This window comes from Myxocyprinus asiaticus, chromosome 18 (genome assembly GCF_019703515.2).
Source record: "Myxocyprinus asiaticus isolate MX2 ecotype Aquarium Trade chromosome 18, UBuf_Myxa_2, whole genome shotgun sequence".
Lineage (NCBI taxonomy): Eukaryota > Metazoa > Chordata > Actinopteri > Cypriniformes > Catostomidae > Myxocyprinus > Myxocyprinus asiaticus.
In genome coordinates this window covers 4,224,082-4,247,084 of record NC_059361.1, presented here as the reverse complement: position 1 = coordinate 4,247,084, position 23,003 = coordinate 4,224,082, and the positions used below count along the sequence as shown (strand labels likewise).

General features: G+C 38.3%; 1 protein-coding gene across 1 annotated transcript; it reads left to right on the top strand.

The window, feature by feature from the left end:
* The first annotated feature begins 3,322 nt into the window (after positions 1 to 3,322).
* On the top strand, positions 3,323 to 20,563 carry LOC127456268 (neuropilin and tolloid-like protein 2). Its single transcript, XM_051724678.1, has 10 exons — positions 3,323 to 3,518; positions 7,627 to 7,683; positions 8,149 to 8,292; positions 11,625 to 11,873; positions 11,955 to 12,002; positions 12,833 to 12,960; positions 13,046 to 13,274; positions 15,919 to 16,032; positions 18,186 to 18,316; positions 18,548 to 20,563. Exons 1-10 carry the CDS (start codon positions 3,509 to 3,511, stop codon positions 19,049 to 19,051), a joined length of 1,614 nt encoding a protein of 537 aa, XP_051580638.1. The 5' UTR covers positions 3,323 to 3,508; the 3' UTR covers positions 19,052 to 20,563.
* Positions 20,564 to 23,003: the final 2,440 nt, after the last annotated feature.

The window sequence follows — 23,003 nt, the reverse complement described above, 5'->3', positions numbered from 1 at the left end:
AATTGACTAGCAAATTCTCTCTCTCTCACTCTACATAGAACCAGATTAACAAAAAGATTTGACCCTTTTCTTAATCCTTCAACACTCAACCAGTCGCGACAGCAAGATTGACAGATCTGCAAGCACACTCACACACACACACACACACACACACACACACACACAAGCCATGAACTTTGGCACTGCAAAAAAGATGGCATGCCTAAAATTTCAAATTTTAAATGTTATTCCATTTTAAATGTGATATGCCATTCCGACTGGAATCTTCAGATGCTTTTGCAACCGATTTTACTTCCATAATGTGACACATTTCCAAGTGAGATAAAAAAGTAGGATAGGACTTGATTTCTTTCAATGGGAATTGATTGCATTGTGAAAAGTGAGGAAATTTCTTCAAATGGTGAAGTTCATAATACTATAATTTTATTTCAGGCTTCCTGCAACCCTGATGCATGTGTGTGTATAAGGGTGAGCATATTCTGCTTGTATATTCATCGTATCATGGTTTTTGTGGCAGTAGATACATGTACAGCCAGCTCTGAGATATGATGCAAATCTATAAAATGAGCCATGGCACTCTACAATCATGTATAGAGCACAATATGAGGATTAGAGAAACATTCATTTGTCTCCTTACGGCACAATGTTGTCTTTGTGTTTAACTTTTCTGCCTACGACATTAAATTCATGAAAACCCTTCTTTGCAAGTGGCAGATGTGTAAACATTTGTTGTGTTTGCCACAAGATTTAAAACATTCATCTGTCAGGTTTGCGTTTGCATGAATCTTTGCAATTGTTTGCACTTGGATATATACTCTGAATTACATCCATTAGATGCTGAGCAAATCTTTAAAACAATTGTATGTGCATGCTTGTAAATGTTCATATGATCCAAGTGTCTTCTAATCATCCTAGATCATTATATCATTTCACATACTCAAGCCACCATAGTTCACTTGAGAGGGGGCTGGTGAAATGATACCACCATGATTCTACATCTCATTGCTTCCTTGTTCACTTCCACGCACTAAAGTCAGAGTGATTTCATTGCCTTTTCTAGGCCATTGTAAATGAATGTGGCAGCTTCTCTATTCTCAGGTGAAAATATGAGCTCCTCTGTCAGACATGAAAGAGAGTCTGAACTTTATTTGAATTGCAAATGCATGCCATCATGCTTCAGTGGCAGCTTTACTTATTTATGAAAGCCCTTTTTATATTAGTTGTCAGCAGGATTGTTCAAGTTGAGATGTGAATGGAGAATAACTCAATTCTGTGATAATATAAGCAGTGCTTAATTCAGTATGCTCTGATAAACTGTTTAGTTTTTTGCCATTCCAGACTTCTAGTCAGGACAATTTGGGGAAGATGATGTCAAGAACATAGACAATTTGTAAGGTGATTAAGATAATGACGGAGGTAATAAACTGAAACATTTACACATTTAATTGGAGGCAAGATGACACATAATGTTCAGTGATGGTAAAAGAGAAGCTGAAAAGTAGAAGTTGGTTTTCAAATCTTCAGATGGATTATTTTGGTTTCTTAAAGGAATATTCCGGGTTCAATACAAGTTAAGCTCAATCGACAGCGTTTGTGGCATAATGTTGATTACCAGAAAAATTAATTTCGACTCGTCCGTCCTTTTCTTTAAAAAAGCAAAAATAGCTGTTACAGTGAGACACTTACAATGGAAGTCAATGGGGCCAAACTGTAAACATTAAAATACTCACTGTTTCAAAAGTATAGACACAAGATGTAAACAATATGTGTGTTAACATGATTTTAGTGTGATAATATCGCTTTTCTAACATTTTCTGTGTAAAGGTATATCACAACTTTGTTGCCATGACGACACAATGCCGTAAACACTATAATCCCGCAAAAACTACGATTTAAACAACTTTACAGCTCAGATAGTGCAAGTGCTTTAACAGAATAACTAATGTAAGTGCTTCTATAAATTATAAGCTTCACATTTCTGCCTTTAAACCCTCAAAAAATTGGCCCCATTCACTTCCATTGTAAGTGCCCCATTGTAACATTGATTTTTGCTTTTTTTAAAGAAAAGAGGGACGAGTCTAAATGTTTTTTTTTTTTTTTTTTTTGTGGTAATCAACATTACGCCACAAATGCTGTCGATTGAGCTTATCTTGTACAGTATGTGAACCTGGAATATTCCTTTAATGTCTTACACTGAACCAGCATTAATCTTTGACTGTAGAGGAAATTAAAAAGTTTAAGTGTCTTTTCCTCACACAAAGCTATCATATGCAGTGCTAGGTGTAATCCAGTTACAAAGTAATTAGTAACTGTAATCTAATCACTTTTAAAGTCAAAAAGTAGTGTAATAATTACATTTTAAATTCTTGTAATCAGTATTATTTATTTAGAATACCTTAATTATGGCCACGTGAAGGAAATATGTGAGGTGCTGAGAGCATGACTTGTATGTTACAATGAATAAGAAAGAAATATAGACATTATTTTGAATATATTGAGCAGAAAAGTGTTTTAGAAATTAACTGGTAATGCTATTTCTTTTTTAATGAAGTAATAAGTAATCTGATTACAATTTTAGATAAATAATTAGTAATTTGTAGAGGATTACTATTTTAAAGTAACTTACCCAATACTGATCACATGGCTTCAGAAGATTTGGAATATAGTGCACAAGTCACAATTCACTTCCATTGTATGGAAAAGAGGAGCATCAACATTCTGCTAAACTTCTCTTTTCCACAGAAGAGAACAAAATGACACAAAATGAGAGTTAGTTAATGAAGTAAATAAACACAATGTTTCATTTTGGGTGAACTGTTCTTTCAAAGATTATTTAAAGCCATAGAGTATGACAAACTTTTGGAGTAACACATGACAAGGTGATCAAAAAAGGCCTTCCTTACAGGGGCTTCAAAATCAGCTTCTGTCACACGCCTCACATCAGTCCAGACATGTGTGAGTGGGACAGACCCCTCAGAGAGACCAGCATTAAATCTCAAATCCCTCTTTCCCTGCACGTCTCCAACAGCTGTGTGGACCCACATCCGTAATAATACTATCAAGATTTATCTTATGCATATTAATTAGGCCACGTGGACGTTTCTTTGCAATCTTCCTTGAGCGTCTAGTCACATAACCTAATTAATATTCATGAGGACTCGTTAATCAGCAGCCGAGTCGTACCTACTTAGCGCCTTTCAGCCAATCAGATGCGCCTATTGTGGGCGCGTCACGCAACGTGATTCATATTCATGAGCCAAGTCTTCAGTTCAGCACCACAATGAAAACTCGAAGGATTTACGACGCTTCAGGCGCACAAGAATGGCCGTTTCTGCAACGGTCTCAGCTTCAAGAGTTTAATTTTCGCATTTCCAACAGGAAAAATACATTTCTTTAGTAGTGAAATCTGCCTCAGAGCCGTGTTGTTGCAGATTAACTTTCTGTGTTTGAAAATGTAAACAACAACAAAAGAATCCAAGGAGAGCAAAAGTGTTCAGTCAAAGCGGAAATGCAAGAGGGTGAGTTAATTTGAGTAAACTTTACTTTAATCTGTGTAAATCTAATACTAGCTTGTTTTGAGGATTCTCATTATAATGTTGTGGACCCTTACAAAAAAGTAGCCTACTGTGGTGGTACCATGGTATACGGATGATATCACATGGCAATACTGTGGTACTGAATGATTACCATATTCATGCATCAAGATACTGACATGGTATTTTCATAAAGTTTTGTTAAACCTGATTGTATGCTGACCACAGTGTGAATGCATCAATGTAACTCTGTAAAGCAGGTGGTGCTGAATGGACAGCTCCCACTCTCTCTGTACCCTCACCTAAAAATCACTTAGAGTTCTGTATTCATTACATAATCTACATATTCATGACAACATTCATCAGTCAAGACATTTCTCACTCAAGTCACTTGTCTGTAACAAAGAGGTGATTGGGATAGATTTTAGGGCTGGTACCGAATAGTTTAAGAGCTTTTTATTCATGGAAGGTAATCCATAAAAAATAAAATGTGTATTTAAAAAAAAAAAAAAACCTCTTAGAAGGGTAGGCTACATAATTTTAGAAATAATACACTCTTTTACCATGTTGTTGTCAGTCACCAATTACATCAAGTCACCTGTTGGGCTACTAGAGCTATAAATCTCACTTAAAGGGATAGTTCACCCAAAAATTAAAATTCTCTCATCATTTACTCACCCTCATGCCATCCCAGATGTGTGAATTTTTTTTTTCTCAGCAGAACAAAATCAAAGATATTTAGAAGAATATCTCAGCTCTGTTGGTCCTTACAATGCAAGTGAATGGTGACCAGGACTTTGAAGCTCTAAAAATCACATAACGGCTGCATAAAAGTAATCCATAAGACTCCTGTTGTTAAACCCATGTCTTCAGAAGTGATATGATAGGTCCCGGTGAGAAATAACAATAATTGAGTCATTTTTTACTCCTAATCTCCACTTTCACTTTCACTTTTACATCTGAAATTCACATGTGGCACCGGTTTAGTTTCACTTTCACATCTGAAATTGAAAGTGGACATTTTGAGTTAAAAATGACTCACATTTTAATCTGTTTCTTACCCACATCTATCATATCATGTTTGTGTTCTGCAGAAGAAAGAAAGTCATACACATCTGGGATGGCATGAGGGTGAGTAAATGATGAGAGAATTTACATTTTTGTGTGAACTATCCCTTAGAGTTGCAAAACATCCCGTGTTCAAATCTTAGGCAGGTTGTAAATTGGCAACTTTATTTCTGTGGAAGTATATCAGGAAGAGCGGTGGAGTATTTTGGTTGAATTTCATTTAGTGAGTTCACTAGACTTGATTAATGTCACTGTACTGGATAGTAACATCCACCTCTTAACTACTTGTTTTGACAAAAAAATGTTATGAGCAGACAGATAGCAGCAGAAGTAGCAGAAAAGTTCAGCACAGGGAGCTGTGTTGTGCCAGGGCAATAATTTGACAAAAAGTTGAGTTTATTTTTTCTTTCTTTTTGGGGGTTCCTTAACTGCAATAGGGGTCTGGGACAGGGAAACCACCTGAAAGCCATAAGAGTTTGTAACTTTAACATTTGTTCTTCCCTGAATAAAAAACACTAAAATTATGCACTTCTTTTGTAATTTTATGCTATTTAAATCTTATTTACCTGTAAATTTCTAAATTATACCATTCATTTGCAAATTTATGTTAAAACGTACTCTTCTATAAGTTGAAACATGAAGAAAATATAAGAATGTGTCATGCATTGAGGGCAGATTGCTTACATCTGGTGATAAAAAGAACAATTACATGACTTGAAAATAATGTCATAACAATAATAACCAGTAGGTGGCTGCAGAGACTGTGGCCTGATTGCCTGTTATAACTTAATTTTTGATTTTCTTATTTTAGATTTAGATTAGATTATCATAAGTTATGCATTTGGATATATATTAAGAAATATATATTTTTTTGTCAAATTTTAGCATTTTTATAAATTGTTTTGAAGTGTCCGTTTTTGCAGTAATGTGACATTATTATGTCTTTACTGTCAAACCTGACCATGGTGTTACAAGGAGGAGAATTGTTTTTAATTTTTTTTTTTTTAAATTTTTTTTTTTTACCAATAATTTATTTTAAATATCAGAATTCTATAACTTTTTTCTTTGTTCTGTGTGTGTGTGTGTGTTCTTCGTTCTGTCTTCTGGCTGCGTTAGTCTCAGTCATTCATGTGTGTGTGTGTGTGTGTGTGTGTGTGTGTTCTTCATTCTGTCTTCTGGCTGTATTAGTCTCAGTCATTCATTTGTGTGTGTGTGTGTGTGTGTTCTTCATTCTGTCTTCTGGCTGTATTTGTCACAGTCATTCATTTGTGTGTGTGTGTGTGTGTGTGTGTGTGTGTGTGTTGTTCTTCGTTCTGTCTTCTGGCTGTGTTAGTCTCAGCCATTCATTTGTGTGTGTGTGTGTGTGTGTGTGTGTTCTTCATTCTGTCTCCTGGCTGTATTTGTCACAGTCATTCAGTTGTGTGTGTGTGTGTGTGTGTGTGTGTGTGTTCTTCATTCTGTCTTCTGGCTGTATTTGTCACAGTCATTCATTTGTGTGTGTGTGTGTGTGTGTGTGCGTGTGTACTTCATTCTGTCTTCTGTCTGTATTAGTCTCAGTCATTTATTTGTGTGTGTGTGTGTGTGTGTGTGTGTGTGTGTGTGTGTGTGTGTTGTGTGTTCTTCATTCTTTCTTCTGGCTGTATTAGTCTCAGTCATTCATGTGTGTGTGTGTGTGTGTGTGTTCTTCATTCTGTCTTCTGGCTGTATTAGTCTCAGTCATTCATTTGTGTGTGTGTGTGTGTGTGTTTGAGCAGTTGTGTGTGCATGGTCTACACTGTGGGTGTGTTATGGTCTCACCTCCTCATTTCTGTGTGTGTGTGTGTGTGTGTGTGTGTTTGTGTTCTTCATTGTGACTGATTTATTGATTTTATTTTTAAAAAAATAGTTTCAAAAATTTTCAAAAATTTGCTCTGTGTTATAGTGTCACCAGTTCATTTGTGTGTGTGTGTGTGTGTGTGTTCTTCATTCTGTCTTCTGTCTGTATTAGTCTCAGTCATTCATTTGTGTGTGTGTGTGTTTGAGCAGTTGTGTGTGCATGGTCTGCACTGTGGGTGTGTTATGGTCTCACCTCCTCATTTCTGTGTGTGTGTGTGTGTGTGTGTGTTCTTCATTGTGACTGATTTATTGATTTTATTTTTAAAAAAATAGTTTCAAAAATTTTCAAAAAATTGCTCTGTGTTATAGTGTCACCAGTTCATTTGTGTGTGTGTGTGTGTGTGTGTATGTTTTGCATACTGGATGTTTTATAGTCCCACCTCTTAATTTCTGTGTTTATGTTCAGCATTATGGCTTACTTATGGATTTTATTTGACAAGTAAGAAAAAATCTCTTTGTTTGGGGTCTATCTCATTCATTTCCTATGGTCGGTCAGTTTTGATTGCGAACAGCATAGGGGTTGTTTTTTGTTTTGTTTTGTTTTTACCACCATTTAGACTTACTGAATCAAGTCCACTTTTTTTAATGTGCAGATTGCAAGTCTAGGAAAGGTCACAAGTCTTGTACCACTCAGATTGAGGAAACCATTTTAATAAAAAAAACTGAAATCGGTCAAAATGACCGAACTGCGCAGGAGGGTTAAATGTATAGCCACAAAATTCTAAACAATACACGTTAACATGATCGTATGTGATAAAATCGCTTGCTAACCTTTTCTGTGTAAAGATATCTAATTTTAAAATTTCGTTGCCATGACGACGTAACATAGTAAACCCTAAAACGACCGTAAAAACGGTGATTTAAACAACTTTACAGCTCAAATAATACATTTGTTTTAACCGAAGAATTAATGTAAGGGTTTTTATAAAATTATAAGCTTCACATTTCTGCCTTTAAACCCTTTAAAAATTGGCCCCATTCACTTCTATTGTAAGTGCCTCACTGTAACCTCAATTTAGCATTTTTCTAAGTAAAACTAATTTGAGTCAAATTGATATTTGTGGTAGTCAACATTATGCCACAAATGCTGTGGGACTTCCAGAGATTTTAGAACTGTGTAAAGATGTGCATTGCTTTTGTTTTCTTCCAGTCTTGGTTTTGCTTGTCCTGATAGAAGAGGGTTTTGCATTGGCACAGAAAACTCAAGGTTGGTTAATGTTTAATGCTGCAACCACAAACACAAACCCACACCTAAAAGAAAGAGACCTCACAGTAATTTCTCCATCACACAAAATTTTGTCTGTTTTCAGTAAAAAACATTTTTTAAACAGGTTTCCCAAACAATCCTCTTGTCCATCCCCAAATATTCCTGACCCAAACCCCATGCCATTTGGCTGCCCAGACAAATAGAACAATGTTCTGATGCTAGATCCACAGTGTTTACACTTACAAGGGAATCAACCTACAAATGGCTTACTTAGATGACTCAACACACTATGCTGAGATTGAAGAAATATTTTTACATAGAAAAAGTGACACACTTCACCTTTAAATCATAATTTTATGTGTATTTAACAGAAAGTATCAGTCTGACCCTTCTGATTTCCTTTAATAACTGTACATTATAATGTGTCTTTAATGTAGATCATATTATGTGTGTGTATTCTGTTAGCATTGCCTCAGAATGTGGCTGTTGAGGATAAGAAACCCGCTCACTGTGGAACTTTGATCCAGACAGCTAATGGAGGATCATTCAGTTCTCCAAATTACCCCAACACCTACCCACCAAACAAGGAGTGTGTTTACATACTGGAGGGTATGCATCCCACACCCACAAACACATAAGGCCTATTTTAAGAGTGCTAGCGCTAAGCGCAGCGCTACGCTATAAGTCATACATGCAAAGTCAATGTGCATGGCCAGGAAGTTTTGGTATTTTTGTGCAAGCTCGCGCTGTCTAGGCGCAAGAGTGTGTTTGGCGAAATTATGTGCGCAAAGCGTTAATGGGCTGGGTCAAGTGCGATTTAATTCTGAGGTTCTTTTCCGGCACCATCTGCATCATATTACATAGTCCATTCCCTGACAAGCATCAACGATATAAACAAAGACAGCACATTCATAAAACGTTGGTATTGTAAATGGACTGTATGCAATGAATTAGAAGAATAGAAATATGGACTTACATTCTTTTGTGCATTAGCTGCATCCTTGTAGAATGTCAGGCATATTTTGATGACAGTGATACGCTCCTTTTATACGCATGGAAAATGTGGTGCCAGTCAGCGATCCTGACAGCACAAGAGGGTTGAGAGGACTATGACACACAGGTTTAACACGAGAAACATGGAATACAGGATGGACCCTCCGCAAGGAGACTGGAAGCCTGAGCCGCTCTGCCGACGGACTGAGCACCTTGACAATAGAGTATGGCTCGATCAACCTAGTTGCCAACTTAGGAGCCGACACCCTGAGGGGAGGTCCTTGGTAGAGAGCTATACCATTTTCCCACAAACATACCTAGGTGCCGCAGTCCGACGATGATCGACAGCAGCCTTAGTGTGCCCCCTGGCCCGAAGGAGCACCAGTCTGGCCATCCTCCAGGTGCTTTGGCATTGCTGAATAAAAGTGAGGTTAAACTTCAGGCTCCTGCAAGGGGAACAGAGGAGGTTATTGACACAAGCAACACTGGAAAGGGGACAATTCAGTAGATGACACGGGCAGAGAGTTGTGAGCGTATTCAGCCCAAGTTAAGTGCTGTGCCCAGAGAAAGTGTTGGGGGAAGCCAGGCAATGAAGCATCTGCTCAAGATCCTGGTTAGCCCGCTCAGTCTGCCCATTGGTCTGGGGATGGAAGCCCGACAACAGACTGACAGAGGCGCCAGTCTGCAGACAGAACTCCTTCCAAATTTGGAGACGATCTGGGGCCCCCTGTCAGAGACCACATTCACCGGCAATCCGTGTAGCCGGAAAACGTGGTCTACCACCACCAGTACTGTCTACTTGGCGTTGGACAATTTGGTAAGGGGAATAAAGTGGACTGCCTTGGAAAAACGGTCCACAATGGTGAGAATGACCGTATTGCCACTGGACGAGTGTAACCTTGTAACAAAGTTCAGGGCAATATGGGACCAGGAGCAGGAGGGAATGGGAAGTGATTGGAGCAGACCAACGGGTTGCTTGTTGGGGGTTTTATTATGAGCACAGACCGAGCACGCCCCCACGAACCGGCGGACATCCTTCACCATGGCTTCCCACCAAAACCGCTGGCGAATGGCAGCCAGCATCCTCCTGAACCCAGGGTGACATGACAACCTGGAAAGGAATGGCCGCTCCCTACAGCCAGTGGCGCCACTCCTCCAGGGCCATCTTAACTGCCAACAACTCCCTGTTCCCGATATCATAGTTCCGCTTAGCTGGGGAGAGACGGTGAGAAAAAAGCACAGGGGTGTGAATGTCTGTGATTGCTGATATTGAATTTTCACAGTGCTTCTCCTGATGTATTTTGACCTACATGAACTACCGTTAAGATTGTACTTATGTGCGTGGTGTGCGCCAATCTTCTTTCAATTTGTATGTCGATTTTTTGCCATCCGACGAAAAATAAGAAAATACAGTTTACAAGGATAGCCAAATCACAGAAACTGCTAAGACTGGCCCCTGTAATATCAGCATCTGGTAAGATATTTACCTTAATTTCTCTGCTCAGTTACGTAATGTTAGAATTATATTTATTATTTCATTGGGTTTATTATAAGCAGCCACTTCTATTAACTCATGCAAATGTATAATGTATAATTAATAAATTACAATTAAATCAATAAAGCAAATAATTATATTTTTAAAATTATAAGTAATTTTACATTTAAACTGATAAAGTTTAAAAGATACGTACCATCTAAATGATGTGTTCAGCCTTCTGTAACACCCACATCTAGAAAGCAGACACTCCCACCTCTGTAATAAACACAGAGATCTTTAGTCCTGTCCGAATCAGTACATTAAATCTCATACGTTGGGTGATAATAACTGTACCTCAAACACTGTTTAGAAAACTAATCCCGTCCAAATAGGACAACAGGTGGAAAAATACCAATACAAATTTGATCATAAATACAATTGTAAATATAAACATAATAATAATAATAATAATTGAAAAATTAACCATGACCTAAAGATCATGTAACACAAATCGCATAAATATTTGTTTCATAAAACGGCTACAACAGCAATCGTCATGGACATAATTTGATATTCCACTGTATTTTCAGAGTTTGGATATGAACTTTATTACCAACTGCTGCTGGAATCTCCAAACTGCAAATGAAGGAACTCAGTTTAAACTTTGTGCTGAGATAAGACCTGCTTTTGATACGTCTTAGCGCAAGGACCTATTTCTCAGGAAAATAGCAAATTGCGCTTTGCACCACTTAATTAACATACAACATGGCCACAGTTTGCATGCATGCATCCACAGTAGCGCAAACAATCCCACCCAGGCCCACTTGCGTTTGCACTGGCACGGAAATTGCGCTTACAATTAGCGCTCCCTGGGCCTGGGTAGCTCAGCGAGTATTGACGCTGACTACCACCCCTGGAGTCGTGAGTTCGAATCCAGGATGTGCTGAGTGACTCCAGCCAGGTCTCCTAAGCAACCAAATTGGACCAGTTGCTAGGGAGGTTAGAGTCACATGGGGTAACCTCCTCGTGGTCACGATTAGTGGTTCTCGCTCTCAATGGGGCACATGGTAAGTTGTGCGTGGATCGCGGAGAGTAGCATGAGCCTCCACATGCTGTGAGTCTCCGCGGTGTCATGCACAACGAGTCACGTGATAAGATGTGTGGATTGACGGTCTCAGAAGTGGAGGCAACTGAAACTTGTCCTCCGCCACCTGGATTAAGGTGAGTAACCGCGCCACCATGAGGACCTACTAAGTAGTGGGAATTGGGCATTCCAAATTGGGGAGAAAAAGGGGATAAAAAGAAAAAGAAAAAAAGAATTAGCTCGCTCACGCAAATTTTATAAAACGTCATATTACGTAAGCATGTGTGCCAATAGGTTTGATGAATTTATTTATTTTTTTGTAAATGCTATGATTTTTAAAATGGTCTCTAATAGGCATCTCTAAATCCTCTTCTGCTGTCTCATCAGCCCACCCACGGAAGAGAATCAAGCTCGACTTCGATGACAACTACTACATCGAGCCTTCCTTTGAGTGTCGGTTTGACAACATTGAAATTCGCGATGGGCCGTTTGTTTTCTCTCCGTTGATTAATCGTTTCTGTGGGGCACAGAGTCCAGGTGTGGTCACCTCCTCAGGACGGTTCATGTGGATCAGGTTTATCAGTGATGAGGAGTTGGAAGGACAGGGATTCAGGGTGGAGTACTCATTTACTGCAGGTAAACACACACACTCTACATCAATTAGCCATCAGAATCTTTTACCTTGTATTCATTTTAATTATCTTATTTTACCTCCAGACCCTGATTTTCATCTTCATGTCGGAGGGCTTTTAAATCCTATTCCAGGTAAATGGATAACACTTAAATGGGTGCTGTGGGGTAGGGTTGTAACTCAAAGCCTTGCAAGGGATGATCCATGAATTGTCAGCATGACTATATTCGTAAAATCCAGGGTTCCCCTGAAAAGTCATGGAAACACTGTATAAAAAATCGCAAAGGTCACAGAAGGTTTTACTGCTCGCAAGCCATAGTGATGTCTGATTTTGTTGAATCGTTCTTTTGAGTCAGTTCTTTTCAGTTAATTAGTCAGTTCAGATTGCACAGAAAAATGTCACTGAAAGGTGATTTTTACTACAGAAAAAAACACATTGGAACAGTAGTGATCAAATGTAGAAACTAATTCTGTTCAAATAGAACTTTTCCTCTTTTTTGCATTTGCACTGGTCCATTGCATAACAACCAAACTTGTTATCAATTAGTGTCTGGTCAAACTGATAATTGCACATACTGACCCTGTACTTTTGATGATTTGAAGGAACAAAGTACTTACTAACTAAACCTGTCCTGGCATGTCCTACGGAAACAGTGCTATTCTCTTTTTGGTCTTTATTGGCTTTATTTTTTAATGCTGAATTTATCATCACAATAACACTTTATGCGCCCTCTTTTCCAGTTGCTATGGTTACTGAGCCCAACAAATATAAATGTAAATGAAATTTTTAGTGCATGTGTTATGTAAACTCCTGAATATTTCAGTGCCCCAGAATGTATTAGTATTACATTACCTAGCTGTTGTCTGCAGTCTCTGCTCTCTTCCTCCGATATGATAAAGATAATATTTTAATGTTATTGGCAGTAAATAAATCTCCATCTTTTCCATTGTCTCCTTTTCTCAGACTGTCAGTTTGAAATGTCTGGATCAGATGGTATAATCAGATCCAGTCAAGTTGAGGAGGAAAACAAAGTGAAATCAGGGGAAGCAGTAGATTGTATATGGACCATTCGAGCTCCACCAATGTCAAAGGTTAGTAATGAAACCATCTCACATAGATATACCTTTAGATAACCATTATGTGTGCTTGTTAATTCTCTCTCTCACACACACACAGATCTATCTGCGCTTTCTGGACTATCAGTTGGAGAACTCAAATGAGTGTAAAAAAAACTTTGTCGCGATCTACGAAGGCAGCAATGCCATTGAAGACCTGAAAGCCAAGTTCTGTAGCACTGTTGCTAATGACGTCACGGTTGACAACGCTGTGGGCGTGGTACGAATGTGGGCCGACGAGACCAGCAGACTGAGTCGGTTCCGTATGCTCTTCACAGTGTTTTCTGAACGTGAGCATCCTTCTACCTTTACACTTTCTGCAGTCTTATTAACTTAAGTAATTCATGCATGAATACATAATATTGTAGACAGTGCTGAGCAGATTACTTGTGAATTGTAATCAGGTACTGAGCCTTACAAAAAGAGCTGCTTATGACATTGCTTATCACAATATGACATTGCATATGACACTGCATGGCCAAAGTTTAGACATTCAAAACACTGAGACATTGAGTTCATTTTAAGTGTATAAAACAATAGCAGCATTACAAACATTAATCACCATAAAATCAACATAAAACAATGTTGCCTAGGTCAAAGCTTTCATCTAAAAACACTGAAAGGCACAGTGGACTCCACTGCATAAGTAGCAACAGTAGAGCGTTGGGCTTTGTTCCATATTGCTGCACATTTTGCAGCTGAACTATAGAAACTTTACATGAACAAACAACAATGAGCCTGAAATCAACAGCAATGACATTACTAGGTCAAAGCTAACAGCTCAAAACTCTGACACACTTACATTTAACCCTTACTACTTAGTAACAGTCCATCACCTATTCCTTATCTGAGGTGCATATCTTACTGTTATAACGTAAAAGGAGCATATGCTCAAAATGTTGATCTGTGAGACTATTACGCTTTGAAGTAGGAATATGATGATACTGATAGGAACATGATCAATAAATTATTAACAATATACTGCCATTGCCTTGTTAATATGTAATCATGTAATCTATCAAAAAACCTCTTCAACTCTGGAGCATTATTAGGCTGCTGCCTGCAATTTTTCACACTCAAATTTAAAAGCTTACACATACTATGGACTAATTGCCAGAAATTGGTCAAATTTTTTCAGAAACCCCCACTAATGAAAAAAAAAAAAAAAAAAACGTAATTATTTATAAATATTATTGTATATGTTGACAATCTTATGATGAATAAAAAAATTAAAAAAATTAAAAACAATTTAATTCTTTTTTTTGTTTTGTTGTTGTTGTCAACTTTATAAGCAATTTTTCCTCTATCACCTTCCATCACAATATACAGATCTGAAATGTAGGTGGCGCTCTAACGCATTTTATCCCTCACAGATGTGCACGTCCATAGACATTCAGTCTAATTTTCAGTTCATGCACCACTGCCATTGTTTCATCTAATACATCTGCCTCTGAGTGGACTAGAAGCTCTATCTAGGTGTCATTAGAAAGCTGATATCCTCTCCTTTGTTATAATGTATAACATTTCATCAATAATAGTTGATAACATATATTTCCGATGATTTGTTTAGCATGCTTTTCCTGCTGGACCGCATATTTTGTTCTGGACATCTAAGATATAACATTGGATTATTCATACAAGCAAACTCACAGACAAGTAAAATTGCTTATTTTTTAGAAAACTGCCTAAGGTAAGATCAGATATAAAGTTTTTAGCTATTTGGGGCTTACAGCAGCAGTTATTGGTGCATAAAAGAGATGTTTGTATTTTATGTCTTTGCAGAAATCATATTTCACTTCGTGATTCTTTTGAAAATCGTTCAAATTGTGGAATTAGAAAACCCCCCCCCAACAAAAAAACAGTATAGTCACTTTCCTAAGAATGAGAGCTTTCATTTGACATATGATTTGTCTATTTAAGTGCTATTAGAAAGACTTTTATATTCATATTAATATTTCTACCACATGACCTCTTGGTGGCGCTTATTTTGTTATTTTATGTAACATAAATGCAGAATTGATGGTTATCTATGAAAAGTTTAGTTTCACAGCTTTTAAACGATACCTCATATGCCTGACTTATGTATTCGGAGACTTGAACATTTTAAGCGTAAACTTATTTCATGACATAGCGCCCCCTTTTGGATTCACCAGCGGTCCGCAGAGTTGAAGTGGTTAAAGGGATAGTTCACCCAAATATGAAAATTCTCTCATTATTTACTCACCCTCATGCCTTCTCAGATGTGTATGACTTTCTTTCTTCAGCAGAACACAAACAAAGATTTTTAGAAGAATATCTCAGCTCTACTGGTCCTTGCAATGAAAGTGAATGATGATCAGATCTTTTTTAGCTCCAAAAAACACATAAAGGAAACATAAAAGTAGTACATACGACTCCAGTGTTTAAATCTATGTCTTCAGAAGCGATATGACAGATGTGGGTGAGAATAAGACTGTATTTTGCATTAGAATAATGAAAAACGGTAAAAATAAGCTTAAATGTCATGAAAATGTCACATTGCAAAAAAAGACGAAAAAAAAAAAGAAGAAGAAAACAAAATAGTCCTAATAGTTGGCTTTATGCAAAATCGATATACATTTTTCTCCTTTTGATTTTTGGGGTAAAATGTGATCTGTCCACCTCATGAGATTCACCTGTAACACCAAAAAAATGGTTCTTCTGTTGTTACAAGCCAATGAACCCTAATCTAATGTTATTTCTAACAATCTTTAAAGAATAAATAACATCTCGAGCTACCCAGAATTAATCTGAATGCGGTGTCTCCTGAGTCTTTTTACATGGCACACAGTGACAGACTGTCCAATGCTTTAATTTTAGCTTTTAAACATTTCGTTTAAGTGGTCCACCATGTGGACATTGTGGGTATTGCATTGTCTGAATGGCTCTCATCTGAATACTTACTCTGGTTTGCAGCTCCATGTTCGGCCAACGCATTTTTCTGTCACAGCAACATGTGTATCAACAACACTCTGGTCTGTAATGGCGTTCAGAACTGTGTGTACCCCTGGGACGAGAACAACTGCAAAGGTAAAAGTGTGCTTGCAAAGGCTCTGCTAATTTTCCTATCCATCCTGCTTTTGACAAGAACAATAATATTTATGCCATTTAATTGATATGTTTGCCCATTTACATCAGAAAATTGGATTCTTTCTTTCAAGGGCTCCGCACCAATGAACTGATGTTCCCTTAATGAAATACTGTTGATAAACCACATAATGTGTGTGCAAACCAAGGAATTTAAATCTGAATAAGCCCAAACAAATCAGTTATATTGTGCATTGGGTCTCATTCATGAACCTTTTGTAAATATATGAGTAACTTGGGAGTAATTTATGCATATAATGGACCTTCCCAAAAACGTTCCTCTGTATTCACAAACATTGTGTACACCCCAGATTTTATACTAAAATGTCATGTGTATGTTACCGAATTCCAGACATTCATAAATAAGGGGTGTGTGCACGTTCATTTACAATTTTCATAATCCAGACACCAGACTCGCTAGTAAATGCTTTTTCTTTTTTTCTCCCCAATTTGGAATGCCCAATTCCCAATGCCTCGTGGTGGCATAGTGGCGTAGTGACTCGCTTCAATCCGGGTGGCGGAGGACGAATCTTAGTTGCCTCCGCGTCTGAGACCGTCAATCTGCGCATCTTATCACGTGGCTTGTTGAGTGCGTTACCGCAGAGATGTAGCACATGTGGAGGCTTCACGCTATTCTCTGCGGCATCCACGCTCAACTCACCACACGCCCCACCGAGAGCGAGAACCACATTATAGCGACCACAAGGAGGTTACCCCATGTGACTCTACCCTCCCTAGCAACCGGGCCAATTTGGTTGCTTAGGAGACCTGACTAGAGTCACTCAGCACACCCTGGATTCGAACACACGACTCCAGGGGTGGTAATCAACGTCAATACTCGCTGAGCTACCCAGGCCCCCAGTAAATGCTTTTAACATCTATGCAGAACATTAATGAAATAATTTTTCTGAATGAAGTGCATTCACAGAGTAAACTTTTGATTTAGTAAACACAACGGCGTCTCAACTTAAAGTCATCACGTTTTTTTCTGTCATCGGAGGTTCTTAAAAAATGTTCAGTTCATGCCTGCAGGAGGATGTCCACCACCATGAACCTTCTCTGTTTCTGTTCTTTAACTGAAACGCTGTAAACTAATAAAGATTTGCAAGCCATGACAGTGTGCGGGCGTTTTCTATTTTTTCCCCGTTGTATTGTGTACGCACCTGCCCGCGATATGTTTATTTATGGGTTTAACAGCATTAGCATTGACCATACATTATCAACTGAACGTGATTTGTCGATGCCTAATCTGAATTATGAAACCTAAATTATAGAGCTCAATTCAAATGAAGAAATTGTCCAACCAGTCACGTTAGATGGCATTCATTTTTTCGAGAAAATCAAATGCAAACTGCGTTTTCGCACAACCATTTCGCCCAATGCCGATCACTTCTGTTGGAAAAACAGTATAAAATGTATGAAGCAGAGTTGGAATAAACTATACTTTGAAGAAATAAATGCAAGCATCAAAGAAACATTTTCAGTTAAGTATAAATTACGGCTGTCAATCGATTATTTAAAAAAAAAAATTTAATAATAGTGTGCCGATTAATCGCAATTAATCGCATATATAAATATTTGCTGAGAAAGCCCCTCAAATAACAATAATTCAATTTATAATGATTAAATAATTCTAAATAGTTATATTTAAATAATTACAAATTATATATATATATATATACACATATATAATTAAAATGCATTACATTATTGTGGCAAAGTAGTTCAGCATAGCGGCTGTGTGTGTGTCTCTCTCTCCCTCGAACTGGCGCCTCCGGTTCGTCTTTATCCCCTCCCGACTGATTAGGACAATTCAGCACCGGGCGTGCATTCTTACGGCCCGGCCACGCCCTCCTCCTTGTCACATTTGTGTTAGTATCAACTCACATTTTGAAAATACGAAAACTTTCATAAATCCGAGAATTTATGTCAGAACAGCTTTACGAGTGATTTAAACAAAAATTTGTTCTGCTCGTGTTTCATGGCCCATTGTTCTTATTTAGTTCTGTATTCTGTCTTTTGTAAATATTCAATCTAAATTTACAAGTCATTAGTTTCTATATTAATCTCTCTCTCTCTCTTGCTCTCTATCTCAGAAAAGAAGTCTAAAGGTTTTTTCCTGCAAATGAGCAAAACCCATGTCACTGCCATTGGAGTGGCCTCTGGTGTGGTCTTTCTCCTCCTAATCATATCTGTATTTATACAGATGAAGCAGCCGAGAAAGAAGGTGACTAAAGACTTAATTCACCCAAAAGAGAAGAATCTGTAATAATTTACTCACTCTCATGTCGTTTCCTGCCCATATGATTTTTGTTCTTATGCAGAACACCAAAGAAAATTTTGTCCATCTTTCAAAACATTTGGGTGTTTTTTAAGCTTTTAGATTGGCGGAGCTTAGCAAAGGGTCAATTCCATGAGAAAATCGCTGACATTGCTCATGTATATTTGTCTCCTGCAGGTTTTGAATCGTAAGGGTTTGTTCAGCATGACAGAGATGCAGGAGGTGCTGGAGCCGCCTCAGTATGAGCTGTTCTCTTTGCGTGAAGCCGAGCTGCCAGAGATGCTGACGGAGGAGCTGGAGAGCCAGAAGAATCTCCGGCGATCTTCCAGCACATCCCGCTGCGTCCATGAGCATCACTGTGGCATGCAGGGCAACATCGCCTCCAGAGCGCATCATCTCTCACAGGCGTCTGAGGAGCTGAGCGGGGCTGTAGGAGCCAGAGGCTGGGGCAGTTTACATGGACGCAGGAGCAGCTCACGCACTACCTCTTTCACGCACGGTCCGCATGCTTACAGCGCACAGAGCCTGCGTGAGGCGCTAGAGGATGGGGAGGTGAGTCTGGAGAGCCGAGTGATGGAGGAGATTGGGTACAATGATAGTTACGCCCATGGAGGTCGTGCCATTATGGTGCGTAACCATTCAAACCCTGTTCAGCAGCGTTCCCTCTCCATGGACTTCTGAGTGATGAAGAAGTCAGCTGACACTTTTTGTCACATGTAAAAATACAATAATATAATGCATAAATAACTGTAAATGTTGCCCACAGCCTTTGCAGATTTCGATCAGTGTTCATGATGTCATCAAAGTCGTCTTTAGGTACATCAGTTAGGCTTTGTTGACACACAGAAAAATCATTACAAATAATTAGTGTTGGGAACCGAGAACCGGTTATTATATATTATGAGCTTCTTTTGAATCTGCAGCGTGAAACAGACAACTTGAACAGCGTAGACCGATTCCTGAACGAATGAATCTTATGAGCTGGTTCTTTTGAACCTATATTGTGACACATACAGCGCAAACAGCGTAGTCCGATTCTCGAACGAGTGAATCTTATGAGCTTGTTCTTTTGAATCTGCAGCTCGAAAAAGACAGCGTGATCAGTGTAGTCCAATTCCTGAACTAATGAATCTTTTGGCCCGGTTCTTTTGAATCTATATCACAAAATATACAGCGCAAACAGCGTAGTCTGATTCTCGAAAGAATTAATCGTATGAGCCGGTTCTTTTGAATCTGTAGTGCGAAACATACAGCATTAACAATGTAGTCCAATTCCCGAACTAATGACTCTTATGAGCTGGTTCTTTTTAATCTATAGCGTGAAATATACAGTGCGAACAGTGTAGTCCGATTTTCGAACAAAAGACTCTTATAAGTCGATTCTTTTGAATCTATATCGCGAAACATACAGCGCAAACAGCATAGTCCGATTCTTGAACGAATGAATCTTATGAGCTTGTTCTTTTGAATCTGCAGCTCGAAAAAGACAGCGTGAACAGTGTAGTCCAGTTCTCGAACGAATGAATCTTATGAGCCGGTTCTTTTGAATCTGCAGCTCGAAAAAGACAGTGTGAACAGTGTAGTCCAATTCTCGAAACGAATGAATCTTATGAGCCGGTTCTTTTTAATCTGCAGCTCGAAAAAGATAGCGTGAACAGTGCAGTCCAATTCTTGAACGAATGAATCTTATGAGCCGGTTCTTTTGAATCTGAGGTCGAAAAAGACAGGGTAAACAGTGTAGTCCAGTTCTCTAACGAATTAATCTTATGAGCCGGTTCTTTTGAATCTGCAGCTCGAAAAAGACAGCGTGAACAGTGCAGTCCAATTCTCGAACGAATGAATCTTATGAGTCGGTTCTTTTGAATCTGAGCTCAAAAAAGACAGTGTGAACAGTGCAGTCCAATTCTCGAACAAATGAATCTTATGAGCCGGTTCTTTTGAATCTGAGCTCAAAAAAGACAGTGTGAACAGTGCAGTCCAATTCTCGAACGAATGAATCTTATGAGCCGGTTCTTTTGAATCTGCAGCTCGAAAAAGACAGCGTGAACAGTGCAGTCCAATTCTCGAACGAATGAACCTTATGAGCCGGTTCTTTTGAATCTGAGCTCCAAAAAGACAGCGTGAACAGTGCAGTCCAATTCTCAATCGAATTAATCTTATGAGCCGGTTCTTTTGAATCTGAGCTCCAAAAAGACAGTGTGAACAGTGCAGTCCAATTCTCGACAAATGAATCTTATGAGCCGGTTCTTTTGAATCTGAGCTCAAAAAAGACAGTGTGAACAGTGCAGTCCAATTCTCAATCGAATGAATCTTATGAGCCGGTTCTTTTGAATCTGCAGCTCGAAAAAGACAGCGTGAACAGTGCAGTCCAATTCTCGAACGAATGAACCTTATGAGCCGGTTCTTTTGAATCTGAGCTCCAAAAAGACAGCGTGAACAGTGCAGTCCAATTCTCAATCGAATTAATCTTATGAGCCGGTTCTTTTGAATCTGAGCTCCAAAAAGACAGTGTGAACAGTGTAGTCCAGTTCTCTAACGAATTAATCTTATGAGCCGGTTCTTTTGAATCTGCAGCTCGAAAAAGACAGTGTGAACAGTGTAGTCCAATTCCCGAACGAATGAACCTTATGAGCCGGTTCTTTTGAATCTATATCATGAAACATACAACGCAAACAGCGTAGTCCGATTCCTGAACGAATGAATCTTATGAGCCGGTTCTTTTGAATCTATAGCGCGAAACATACAGCGTGAACAGTGTAGTCTGATTCCTGAACAAATTACTCTTATGAATCGTTTCTTTTTAGCGAAGCAATACTTACTGAACCGCAAATGATTCATTTTGTCATTTCGTGCGACTTGAAATGAACCAAGAAATCAGAGTAATTACTGGATGGTTGTTGATATGGCAATGTGTAGTTAAAGATAGCCCTATTTATGAGTTTTGTTGTAATTAGTGGTATTTTATAAAAAAATAGATGAATGAATTAATACAATATATTTTTAATTAAAAAGTCTGAGTTAACACACTATTTGCAAGAATTTGGTCTTTGTAAAAAATGAAATTATCTCATCATTTGGTAACAGACTGCTGAAGGCACTAAATCCAATAAGAACTGCATTTCTTATTTCCAAATATTTCTTCCTCAAAAATACTAAAATAATTGTTAATAGAACTGTTAAGGAACCAGAATCATTAAGAGGAACTGGAACAGGAATCTTTAAACTCCTTAAGGTTCCCATCTCTACAAATAATGCACAATCGTATGTTGGGCATCTGGAAACCACAGTGTTTCGTTTTTATTTTAAACTATAAATCCGTTCGTTTTTCAGTGTATTTGTGACCTCTGCCTTTCCCAGTTTTTATGTTGCCATTGTTTTTTTTTGCTGTTTTTTTTATTGGCATTCTTCTCATTTTATTCAACACCTGGTTTAAGATAAAGAAATGGATGTAATCAGGGTTCAAAATCCACTTTATGCCACACCTACCAATAGCGGATCAATTGCAAAAATGAACCACCTATAAATATTTCTTTCTCTGTTTTGCATGACTTTTTATTAAAATAATCACAAAAGAAGACATTAAACAGAATGTTCTTTTTTCCATACAATAAAAGTGAATAGTGACTGAGACAAACATCATTTTGTGTTTTATGGAAGAATGGAAGTCATACAGGTTTGGAACAACATGAGGGTGAGTAAATGATAACAGATTTTTTTGCGTTGACTTTTCCTTTAATGAGGTGTTGACAAAAGCATGGAGAGGTGGATGGATGGGCTGTACATTTAAAAGAGAGATTATGCTTGTGTTCACTTGCTTTTCCTTTTCTTTTAACCAGACTAATAATTGACGGGTTGAGTGAGTGTACTGTGTGCTGTTTTATGTCGTGTTTGTTATGTTAGCGGAGGCGTGGTGCACAATGAAGTGTATTGAGGAGTTAATCATTCTAAAGTGTTGTTTATGATGTAGCATACATGGGGATTACCAAGATCATTGTCTTTGAATATTGAGCCATTCTGTGACAATAAACATTGCGTTTCAAAAATGTGTGTCCTTAAATATGTTTATTATCCACAGTAGTAGCAGTTTTAGTAAATCTTTCGCTATGATTCATGGTGCATTGATGTCATGTAGGAATGATCAGATTTACGAGTTCAGCACACATGAACGCCACCACAAAGTCGTAACTACAAGTGGGAATTTTCTTCAAGCCCTGACTTTCCGATTTTTTTCGATTTAAAGCTGCACTACGTAACTTTGTGCTCTCTAGCGACATCTGTGGTTGAAACATAAAATTGCAAAAGAAGAACACATTACGTCAGTCGTGTTTCGGCACTGTTCTTCTGGCGGCTTGTGTTGTTCTATACAATGCAAGTGAATGGTGATCAGACCTTTCCAGCTCCAAAAAGCACAAAGTCAGCATAAAAGTGAAGTCTCCACTCAGTCAGCAAATTTCCTTTGGCACAGCTTTGGCCCAAATAAACAGCTGAAATATGGCCCAGCTCAGAAAGTGAATGATGGCCCAAATCTGGTACAGATATTTTTTGCTGAACCAAACTGAACCAAATCAGTGCCATAACCCCACCAGTAGAAAGCCAATTAATAAAGCTTGTGTGGCCCTTGCATGGGCCTTAT